We start from the raw sequence: 11,807 nt of genomic DNA on the forward strand, positions 1-11,807 counted from the left end.
GCAGGATGTGAATAAATCCTGAGTCAGAAATGAAGGTGAAAGACTTAGTAGTGTTAATACTCAGGGTGAGAGAAGACAACACTGTCTTTCAGAAGGGTGAGCAGGGAGTCAGGGCAAGAAAGACGGAAACATAGCCTGGCCAAGGGCTGAAGGTACTGCTTCGCAGTCTTCAGAGGGGCTGTTCAGAGCACGTGATGGGGTGGCTCTGGGGCTGCTTCCTCTGGCTCAGAGTTGAACAAGAAGTTCGTTTTCCACTCATAATTGGTTCCCAGGTCTAAGCTACCACAACTGGGGCCGAGGCAAATCCTGCCCATGCAGCAGCTGGCCTTAGAGATGTGTGGTCAGTGCCCAGTCTGGAGAGGGAGGGACTCACACCTCCTGATCCCTTCTCCCCCAACCCTAGCTCCTTCCCCTTGCAAGTAACCAAGCTGGGAGGCGAGGACCTTGGGCACCTCTGAGTGAAGCCCCACCACGTTATCTTCCTGGAAAATTCATTTTGGTGAGACTCAAGCCCCTGCCTAGGCATGGAGCAGACTTCTTTGCACCCATAGGAGGCCATCTTCCTGGTGACGCAGTGGTAGCACACGTGAAAATCGCAGCAACAGCTCTGAATGCTGTAATACTCGGACATCATTCATTTCAATGGACGGTCGCGCTGGCCAGCTGGCGGTGCGGGGCTGCTATTCCAGCATGCACTGCTCCCCAGCCAACCCTGGCCAGGCCAGAGCCGGGTCCAGATGCTACACAGCTGGTAGGTTTTGGTAGGACGGGAGTGGAAAGAATTTTTAAAAAACCACACCATTGTGTTCTCTGAACCAAGAGCCATCAGTTTTGTTCTGTTTAACAAAAAAGGACAAAGAACCAAGCTTCACAGCGGCCAAGGCTTGTGCAGCACAAAATGCAGTATGTATCGACATGTATAAACCTTGGTCTGACTGGGGAGATGGGTGAACGCAGAGCTGCAGGCCCCGTGTCCCCTAGTCAGTGGTAGGCTCTGCTGATGCCTCATCCTCATGCTCCTCAAAGCCTGGAACTGGCTTCTGCAGAAAGTGCATGGTAGCCTGGATCACTTTGTCTGGTCCAATATTGTACACAGGGTGAGTGGGCTGCTGCAAAGAGAAGAACAGATGCCAATCAATCACCCCATGGCCCTTGGACACGTGCACAGCCTTTGCCCATTAAATGCGCTTGTAAGAATATAACAAAAATCAGAGCTGCACATGGAGATTTATCTTACAAGGCCCTAAGGTTCAACAACAGGGTACTGGTAAAAACGTGTTCTACCACGTGGGACACAAAGGGATTATGGAGCCGTTAAAAAATACGCTTTCAAATATTTGATGATATTGGCAAATACTTACATTAAATGAGGGTAACATTATGTGTGCTATCCCAAACTTACTTTTTAAAGTGTTTGTAGATGTGATGTATATGGAATATTCCAAAATAGGAGCAGTGACATGACTATTTAAAATTTTCTAATTTATACTTTTTTATATATCTCAATTATTAAAACAATGACCATGCATTTATATTTATAATCAAGAAAAAGGTACACAACCCTAACATTGAAGTAAATGTGTCAGGCCATATATAAATTATTTTATCCCACTGCACCACAGAGACTCTGGTTTGAGACAGGGTACAGTCCTGGGCCCAGGATTCAGGATTCTTCCACTCTGGGACAATGAAGAAGGGTACATAATTGCAAGAGATTTTAAAACTTCAAAGAAAATACCATGCCCAGTTTCATGCCAAAATATAAAAATTTTGATAAACTGAGCAGCTTTATAGGACAATATGGATTTTCAAAATTGCTCAAGAAGAAATCCTTTAAAGCCTATATGAATAAGTTAAATAACAATTGTTTATTCTGCTACAACCATTTCCCCCACCCCACCGAATACTAGGTCTACCTGTTTCCTCAAGCAAGTGTTAGCTTATAATCTCTAACTTACATAAAACTTTCCAAAGAAAAAGAAGGGTAGGAAGATACCTATCTAATTTTATGAGGCTATATTATCCTGAAACACAAACTGGAAAAGAACAGTACCATAAAACAAAAATTGAGATCAATCTTTCTCATGAACACACATGCAAAAAAAAATCCTAAATAAAAACATGAGCCAAAAACACCACCAGGGCAAATCAGCAGTGTGATAAACCAGCACACACACATACTCTCTATTATAACCAAGTAGGGTTTATCTTTCTAATGTAAAGTTAACATCACAATGTGTATTAACAAAACATAATACAGATTAAAGGAGGAAAACCCAGATGTGGGAAAAGCATTCAATAAAATTTAACACTAGATTATGATTCAAACAAAAAACAACTCAGCAGACCAGGAAAGGGGGCGGAAATATCCTTAACTTGACATGAAATATTTATCAAAACCTCACAGTCAGCATCTTCCTGAATGGTGGAATTATAGAAGCCTTTCCATTACAATCTGAACACTTTTTATTACCACTTCTGGTCAACACTCCACAGAGCGTTTAGCCAACATAGCAAGATAAATAAAATTATCTTACATGGCAAGATAAAATTCTTAAGCATCAGAAAGGAAATGGCAAAACTGTCCTTATTTGAAGATGATATTACGGTCTAAATAAAAAAATCTAAGAGATTCTGTAGACAAACTATTAACAACTATTAGAATTCAGTGGGAATTCCCTGGTGGTCCAGTGGTTAGGACTCCAGGCTTCCACTGCAGGGGGCTGGATTTGACCCCTGGTCAGGTAACTAAGATCCCATAAGTTGATTGGAACAATAAAAAAAAAAAAAGAATTCAGCAAGGCTGCGGGGTGCAAAGTTAAACAACAATTATCAATAGCATTTCTATACATTAATAACAGCCAATTATAAAATAAAGTGGAAAAAATACTCCAGTCACAATAGACACAAAAACTATAAATTTCTTAAGACATAAATCTAACGAGATATGCTAGTCCTTTGTGGGAAATGATAAAAGACCATTAAAATATAGGTGAAAAACCTGAAAAATATTAAGGGAAGCCTTAATATTAAAGTCAGTTGTCTCCCATTAATATTACATTCAATGCAATTCAATGTAATACAGATTCCACTAGCTTTTGTGGAACTTAATAAGCTGATCCTAAAATGCACAGGAAATCCTAAAATGCAAAAGGCAAAGGATAATGAAAACAAAAAAAAGAATGAGGTGGGTGAGTGAGACTTGCTTACATGCATTTAAGATTTGATAAGACAGTGAAGATAATAAAACAGACCCATGGAACAGACTGTCCAGAAACAGAATCAACTCATAAACAGAAACTTGTGTATGTAACAAACATGTGATACACATCAGTAGGAAAGGTGGTAAACTTCAGTAAATGGTGCTGGTCAACTGGTATCCAAAACAGGAAAAAGATAAAATTATATCCAACCCTCACTACAGATGGAGATCAATTCCAAGAGAATTTAAAAAATTAGATGGGAAAAGCAAAATTTACATTGTTTAGAAGAAAATATATTTATGACCTCAGGTAGGAAAAGATTTCTTAAGTAACCTCACCCTCCCCAAACCTTTGAAAACCAAAAAGGCAAATAAAATTATTTACTTCAGAGTTAAAATCTTCTATTCAAGAAAAAACACTAATAAGGTGAAAAGTCACAAACTGGAAGAGATTCGCCACACACATACACATACCATTGACAAAGAACTCGCATCAAGAACACACAAAGAACTGCAACATGCATAAGAAAAGAGCAAACGAAATTACAAATCAGAAAATGAGCAAAGGAAAAAAGTGGCTGGCGATTTACAGAAGACATAACACAAATGGCCCAAAAAATGTTTGAAAAGATGCTTAGCCTCACCAGTAACCAGGGAAATGCAAAAGAAAACTGAGACGCTGCTAGTCAAGTTAGCAGAAAGGAAATATCTAACTATAGCACAACTCAGCTTGGTGCTGTGTGAGTGAAAAACAACCCAGTCGCACAGGGGTACAGTTCAGGGCCATCTAGTGAAGATGAAGGCGGGTGTCCCAGAGAAACTTAACAAGAATGTTCACTGCAACACCTCATGGCACAGCACAAGTGAAACCGTCTCGATGCCGACCAACTGGAGACTAGAAAACTCAACTGGAGTACACCTAGACAAGGGGATCCCATGCAGTAGTCAAGATGAATAAATTAAAACAACATACATGAAGTCGGCTAAACCTCAGGGTAACGGTCAGTGAGAAAAGTGATGCGGTAGATAGCCGTTATAAAGCAACGGAAAGCATACAAACAACTCTATGATTTGTGGATACATACCTCTGCAGTGACAGCACAAAAACATCTGCAGGCATGATCAGTGATGAACTGAGGATGGGGTTACAATGAGGAAGGAGGGAGGGGAAGAACGGAAGAGGGCTGCGTAGCAGGCAAACACATGAGAAAGCTGAAGGGTTGTTACTTGGGTTTTCTCAATTGATTAGTGAGGCTGAGCATTTTTTCATCCACCTACTGGCCATCAGCGTTTCTTCTGCTGGAATATTTCATGACAGTCTGCATGGGCACATCATCTGACAGCCATGGACAGTCTTAGTCGGAGTCATGTCTCAGGCTCCTGACTAGGTTCAGAAGCATCGCCTGTGGCCAGGCTGGCCTGAGGCTGGATGCCGCCGTGAACAGCCTGCCCACAGGGGGCTGACGGTTTTTGAGGGAAGCAGACAAAAGCCAATTAAACACACATGACAAATTGTGCTGGTGCTACGAAGGGCACAAATCATACTCTGGCTGAGTGTTTCCAGGCATCTCATTTATAGACGGTGGTCTGAGAGGGTTTCTCTGGATGCAGGGCTGCACGTTGAGAGCTCCAAGAGAAGACATCAGCCACACAGGGAGGGGCTGCTGCTGCAGATGCAGAAACCACTGCTCCCAAGCCAGCTTCCTCGGAGACGGGGACTAATGACAAGTGCTCTGGGTCCTAGACTCCGGGACACAGGCATACACCCTCCGTCGCAGGCTGGATTCCTGCTTAGAACCTCGAGTTAGCCCGGTCAGGTGCTCACAAATGGGGAATGGGCTGCAGACGGAGGGGGTGTGGGGACGGCGAGCTCACCAGCCTGTCCGTGGGGGACACTCGTGTCGTCGGTTCTGTAGGCCCCACAGGGCTGCTCTGCCCTCCTGCCAGCCCCGTCCTGGGGGCCCTGTAGAGAAGCGGTGGTAAGCTCCCCCCCGCATCCCGCCTTACCAGGGCGTTTTCAGGTACACCCAAGACCACATCGTGCAACATGGCTCCGCTGCCGAAGTGCTGGGCTATGGACAGGCCACTCAGGCAGTAGCAGGTGTGGTAGAAGTCCCGGGACCTGCAAGGATGCGGCAGCTCTGAGTAGGTATCCTCTGCTCCCCACCCACCTTGGCACAGCCTCCGAAGACAAGGCCATAGATGAGGCCCAGGAAGCACTCAGGTGACCAAACCCACCCTCCACACGCCTAGAAGCCTGGCTTCCCCCATCAGCGTTTTTCAGAGCTCCACCCTGCCTGACCGCAGGAACTGTCTGTCCTCTTGACTTCCTTCTAGGAAGGGCTCTCCAGGGTAGTGTTGCTAAATCCAAAGAGTACATTAAAAAAAAAAAGCCATAAAAAATCCCACACCAAAATTTCTAGAAATGTCTCAAATTCTTTCTTCAAATGGGTCAAAATTTACAAATGGGTAAATTGCTGGGGCCAGCCTTCAGCTGAGCCTTCCCCTGGATGCATGCAGGAGGAGGCAGGATGTATGTGTGTGTGCAGGGGGCAGGGAGGGGGTCGGGTTGGGGGATGAGGAAAGAGAGCAGCAAAGGGAACAGGACTTGATTGGCTTCCCTTTTTCTTTCAGTATGGCACCTAAAGGTGTTCAATCTACTCTATGAAAGCTGTGATTATAATCTCTGTTTATGACATTCTTGAGAGCCCCTCAGACAGCAAGGAGATTAGTCAATCCTAAAGGAAATCAACCCTGACTATTCATTGGAAGGACTGATGTTGAAGCTGAAGCTCCAGTACTTTGGCCATCTGATATGAAGAGCCAACTTACTGGAAAAGACCCTGATGCTGAGAAAGATTGAGGGCAGGAGGAGAAGGGGACGACAGAGGATGAGATGGCTGGACGGCATTACTGACTCTATGGACATAAATCTGAGCAAACTCCAGGAGATGGTGAAGGACAGGGAAACCTGGCGTGTTGCAGTTCATGGGGTCGCAGAGAGTCGGACTCGACTTAGTGACTAAACAACAACAGCATGACACCCAGGAGTTTTAAAACCCTGTATCCTGTTCTATTTAGGTCAAGTTGGTTAAATAAAAAAGGAAAGAAATGTTACCCATGCAGCAATCTGTTTACCTAACTGGTAAGGGGGTGCAGGTAAGCCAGGAAAAGGAGGGAGCTGGAAGCGCAGGATGGACACATGGTAGACAGGGCTGCTCCATGCCCAGCTGCTCCCATGCCACGTGGGCACTAAGCAGCTGCACGGAAAGGGCTGCCCTGTCCGGGTCTGAGCAGGCCTGCGTGCTCAGCCCCCTCGCCCCGCCCTCCCCAGAGACAAGGCACTCACTTGCCAGGTTTGTCCAGAAGCCCCCCGGTGGGGCACTGGCAGCACATCAGGATGTACTCCTGCAGGGCCTGCTGGTGAAACATCCAGCGACTCATGCTGAGGGCAGGGTCACCTGCAGAGGACAAAGGGTCAGTGTGCGCCTGGGCCTGGGAGACGTCCGTGGAGGATCAATGCCTACTTTGTATTTCATGATCCAATAGGAACAGTCAAGGTTTCCCCCCATTCTGCTTGGACTAATCTTGAAAATCACATTCTTGGGACACGTCCCTTCTCCGGAACCTTAAAATGGGTCAGAGAGCAGCAGGTCAGAGCAGCACTTGGCTTTACTTCTCCTTACCTTGGATGGCAGTTCTAAACCACATCCCTTGCAGGCACAGACGAGCTTTTTAGCCCAGCTTTCCACACTGACCTCTGCTGCTGCGCCTGACTGGGTTCATAATGCCTCCCCTTGGGCTTCTTAAGACTTTTTCTCTAGCACGTCTCTCTTGTCAACCAGACTCTTGATTAGCCGAGAGAACTCCAACAGGGATAATACTGGCTGTTGCTTTAATCCATCTCTAAAGGGAATTCTCCAGCTAGTCTCTTGGCTCAAAAAGTTTCTCTAAGAAGAATTCTAATAACTGCCCTCCTGCATCATATGGTAGTCTAAGCAGAAATTGGGATTCTGGTGATGATACTAAAGTACTGGCCAGCAACCGAGCTTCTTCACTCTGAAGTTCAACCAGCAGTCAGAGAATCTGTGGACACGGTTATCAGGGGAGGAGGAGGGACAAATTACCACCCAGCAGGTGTGCATGGAAACATTTATATGAGAATTGTTTTTAAAAATACACATATAGGCTGTGCATTAAGTCTTCAGTCAATTTTATACTTTGATACACCAGGTCTACAAAGGTAGTGAACACCCTGTAAATGGCAACTGAAAGCTAATTTTTCTTTCTGTCTTTTTTTGTTTTATGCATTTTTCTATACAGGTATGATATTTCTGTATCTTATGTCTTTCATTTAACTCTAGAGGCATACACTTTTCTGTTCTGCTACATAATCTTCATAACCATCATTCTGAAAAGCCAGAGTATTTCGTAAGTGGACACATGTAATGGCATCAACATAGGCACTGGACCCAAACTCTCACATATATGCATAGAGAATCTTCTATGGTAAAAATTCATCAAAGTTTATAGCAAATGTGGTACATAAAAAGAACTTTCCAAATGAGTTAATTTTGGAATATTCATCTTCATAGACGACTACAGAAAATAATCATGTTCAGATTTCTTAAATGAGAGATGGGAGGAGAGATGGGGGCAGTCAGAAAGTGACTGCTATCTCCCAGGTTGAGCCCTGGATGATGTGCATGGTCGGCTGATGTTTGGGGGCCGCGTACAAAAAACACTCATCTTCAACACTCAAGTCCCGCCCAGCCCCTGAGATGCTCACACTGGAAGAGGCACACGGGAACTGAGCCTAGGGAAGAGAAGCACAGTCAGGGCCCCCTTCTTGTGCCCAGCCCAGGACACATGCTTCCTGAAGTGCTCACAGTACTGTAATTACTTTCCTCTTTGTTCTTTCTCCACCTGTGAGCACAGCACTGTAGGAGATACACACAGATATGATGGGACTTCTCTCTAGCGTACTTGTTGCCAAGGCTGTTTCCAGTTCCTTGCAATCATAAAAAATGCCGCAGTAAACACCTCTGTGAATCTTCTCTATGTTTAGGATTATTTTCTTGAAATAGAGTCAAAGCAGTGGAATGATTCAGTTAAAAAAGAATAAACATTTTTAAGGCTTTTCATAGATACTGATAAACTGCTTTAAGACTTTCTATAGCTGCCAGTAAAATTTAAGATTTTTCCTGTACCACCTCCAGCACTGGTTACTTTTAAAAAGTTCTCGGTGATGCATGTGTAACTGAATCACTTTGCCGTATACCTGAAACTAACACAGTGAATCAACTATGCTTCAATATAAAATAAAAATAAGATAAAACATCGTATATGGAAACAAGTTTTCAGCACTTAAAATGTTAAAAAGAAAGGGTACCTAATTATTTATCTCACTTTTAATTACTAATTAGGGTGAAGTTTTTTCATAACTTGCTTACTAGTTGTATTTCCTTTTGAAAGTATCCTTTGTCTTCTGAGATACAAGAGTCAGTTTTATTAACCTAACTTCTTACTGTATTTACCCTGTATCTGTATCATATGATATACTTATTTCTCCCTTTTTGCTCTACTTTTTGGCTAAATGGGTTTTTTAAATTACATAAATATAGTTTATTATATGCCATGATGACACTGTTGATTTTTCCTTTGTGATTTCTTCTTTTAAGAAGCACATTCAATGGTTGCAGGGATTGCGGTGGCAGGGGCCGGGGAGGGGGGGGCCTGAAAATTCTAAAACTGATCGCAGGGGTGGATGCACAACTCTGAAAACACTAAAAACACTAAATTGTACACTTCAAATCATTAGATTGTTCAGCATGTAAATTATATCTCAAGAAAGTTGTTATTTTAAAAAGCGTATTTATCAAACTTTAGGATTAACTGTATGAAACATCAGTATAAAATATACCTTTATTTCATATCCTATAATAAATAAAAGACTGTTACCTTAAGGTAAATGATAACCTATCGCTAAAATTGGAATCTGAGAAGAAAATGCTATGTTTATTATTAAATAGATTATAGTGTTGCGGTTACCTCCTACATTCCTCAAAGTTCATAAACTCAACAAGAACTTCCTGAGATCCTGAATTCGCACATCAACACACATAATCACAGAGGGATAAAAGGTGATATGATTACAGAGTAATAACTGTGCCTTTTAAATCCTTTATCCCTCTCCCTTAAAATACAGATCCCCATTATAATGTCATTTTGCATTTCAAAGGTTCCTTTTATCTGAGAAATCAGAAGTTTTTCCAACAGTAACTGATAGGTACAGCCACATGGAGCTCAGTCTTGCAGGTGGACAGCTATGGAGTACGTCCCAAGCCAGCAACTAGTAACTATCAATCCAAACAGAAACTCACAGGCCTGCTGCGGTCTTACTGCTCCACAAAAAAAAAGTGACTTAGCACTGGACGTTTTAAATATATTAATAATAATTCATTCTTCTACTCAAATACTGTCTTCTATGCCTAAGGCAGCCACGTCATGGACTACTGACGGCCTGACGACCACTCGCCAAGTCAGGGATGGCCTGGGTTCACGTGCCACGTCATCGTTTTAATTATCAGTGTCAGCATCATCACCTTCAAAAAACATATTTGTTCACTTACTAAAATAAAAGTAATATACATGGTAAAAGAACTGTGCTGTTGGAGAAGACTCTTGAGAGTCCCTTGGACAGCAAGGAGATCCAACTAGTCCATCCTAAAGGAGATCAGTCCTGAATATTCATTGGAAGGACTGATGTTGAAGCTGAAACTCCAATACTTTGGCCACCTGATGTGAAAAACTGACTCATTTGTAAAGACCCTGATGCTGGGAAAGATTGAAGGTGGGAGGAGAAGGGGACGACAGAGGATAAGATGGTTGGATGGCATCACCGACTCAATGGACATGAGCTTGAGTAAACTCCGGGAGTTGGTGATGGACAGGGAGGCCTGGCGTGCTGCAGTCCATGGGGTCGCAAAGAGTCGGACACGACTGAGCGACTGAATTGAACTGAACAGTGGGATATAAAACTTTAAAAGTATGTTTCCTGGAACTTCCCTGGTGAATTGCATACATACTGCTTTGAAACCTAACTTTGACTACAGTATATTGTGAGTATCTTTCTACATTGCATCTCCTTCTGACTCTCAACATCAGTACTTTGTCCACCACTCAAAACTTCCTCCCAGATCCCTGCCTGGTCCAAGTCTACTATTTGCTGAGAACTGAGCTGCAGGCCTAATATGGGCCTCCTCCCAGGGAGTGAAAAAAGCTGGAAGTACCAAAATTCACAGACAACTGACTTTCTTCCACAGGCAAATGTGCAAATATGACCAGTCCTCCAAAACTTGTGCTATAAAAAGCAAAATGTAAAGCAGGGACCCCGTGAAGACTTGGGCAGGTAGGGCTCCTCTTACCCTCTCACCAGATTCTCCTGGCAGCTACAGAATGACTGCATCTTATCCCCTCCAGGGACAGGCTTGTGAAAGGCGGAGGGTGTTACCAGAGGTTTGACCTCACCAGTTCCAAAAACAGAGATCACTAAAACCCTAAGTTATTTCTCGTTTTGAAACATTGGACTCTCAGGGAATTTCTGATTTCCTACTCTAGTGTCCAAAGCAGAGACCATGCAGGCTCCAGAGTCAGCGGGAGGCCTCAGCTCAGCACCTTGAAACCGGGGCTCTAGGCAGAGGAATCTTAGGATAGGCTGTGACAGGGAAGGTGGGGTGACGGGGACACAGGAGAGAGCCTCTGTTTACTTCAAATAAGGAACTAATGCAAGGGACTCAGGAAAAAACAGCCAAACAAGAGAAAGTTGTGTGTCCGGCAAGCGGGTGGGCGGGAGGATGGGGGGCAGTAGAAAAGAATTGTATCTCTACATTTGAGCAAAGAATAACCCAACTACTAAGCTTTCTTCTGGGCCAAGGGCTCATACTCCGAGACTTGTCAGCACGCAGCAGGGCCGCCATGACCTCCCCTCTCCCACCAGTTTCCTTCCTGTCCTCACGTGAAGTAAATGAGAAAGATGATTCAGGAGGCGGCCTGAGATTTTGAGAGGTAACAAGGCAAGGCTCCCAGAAATTTGCTCTCTATTTCCCTGCTTGGATTTGCATTCCCATCTGAGGTCCCACAGAGATGATGAACCCAGGTCTCTCTACTCCAGTGGTGGGGGGTTGGGGGTGGGGAGGCAGTACTAACCTGTGTCCAGGATTCTTCAGTGAATTTAAACTATGACACTTGTAATGGCGGCCGCCACGCAGCCAGCCTGGCATGGTGGCTCTTTGCTCCAGGGGTTGTTTCTGCCTTTTTGGCACTGTTGTGACCATGGGCACAGTGTGGGTTTTCAGTCTGGCCTGACTCACACAAAGCTCTGCATCGGAACCTGTGGCTTCACACTCAGCTGAGGTGGCAGTCACCACGCGGCCAGGCGCCCACCTCCCCCACCTGCCACAGCCGGTGTGAAGCAGCAGTGACCTCTGAACCAAGGACGAAATCCTAGCTGGCACACGCGTGCCTAGGGCGGGAGGGTCCACACTGGGTACTCAAAATCCAGGATGGACAGAGCCTGTTTCAACCCCTCTAACCAAGCGCCCTG

General features: G+C 44.3%; 1 protein-coding gene across 4 annotated transcripts in view; it reads right to left on the minus strand.

Annotated features, from left to right (window-relative positions):
• Nucleotides 1–6: 6 nt before the first annotated feature.
• Nucleotides 7–11,807, minus strand: part of LOC104993472 (protein farnesyltransferase subunit beta) — an 82,275-nt gene continuing 70,474 nt past the window's right edge. The window contains exons 10-13 of one of the 4 annotated variants that reach the window (XR_825830.1): nt 6,552–6,663; nt 5,078–5,324; nt 4,748–4,989; nt 1,029–1,109 (exon numbers count right to left, since the gene is read on the minus strand). Coding sequence is in view for 3 of the 4 variants with exons in the window: in XM_010846758.1 (XP_010845060.1) it covers nt 4,921–4,989; nt 5,078–5,324; nt 6,552–6,663 (428 nt within the window). In the remaining variant the exon portion in view is untranslated. Of the gene's footprint in view, nt 1,110–2,732; nt 5,325–6,551; nt 6,664–11,807 lie in introns of those variants that run through there. The other 3 variants (XM_010846760.1, XM_010846758.1, XM_010846759.1) reach the window with 3 other exon arrangements.

Source organism: Bison bison, unplaced genomic scaffold (genome assembly GCF_000754665.1).
Source record: "Bison bison bison isolate TAMUID 2011002044 unplaced genomic scaffold, Bison_UMD1.0 scf7180017864239, whole genome shotgun sequence".
NCBI lineage: Eukaryota > Metazoa > Chordata > Mammalia > Artiodactyla > Bovidae > Bison > Bison bison.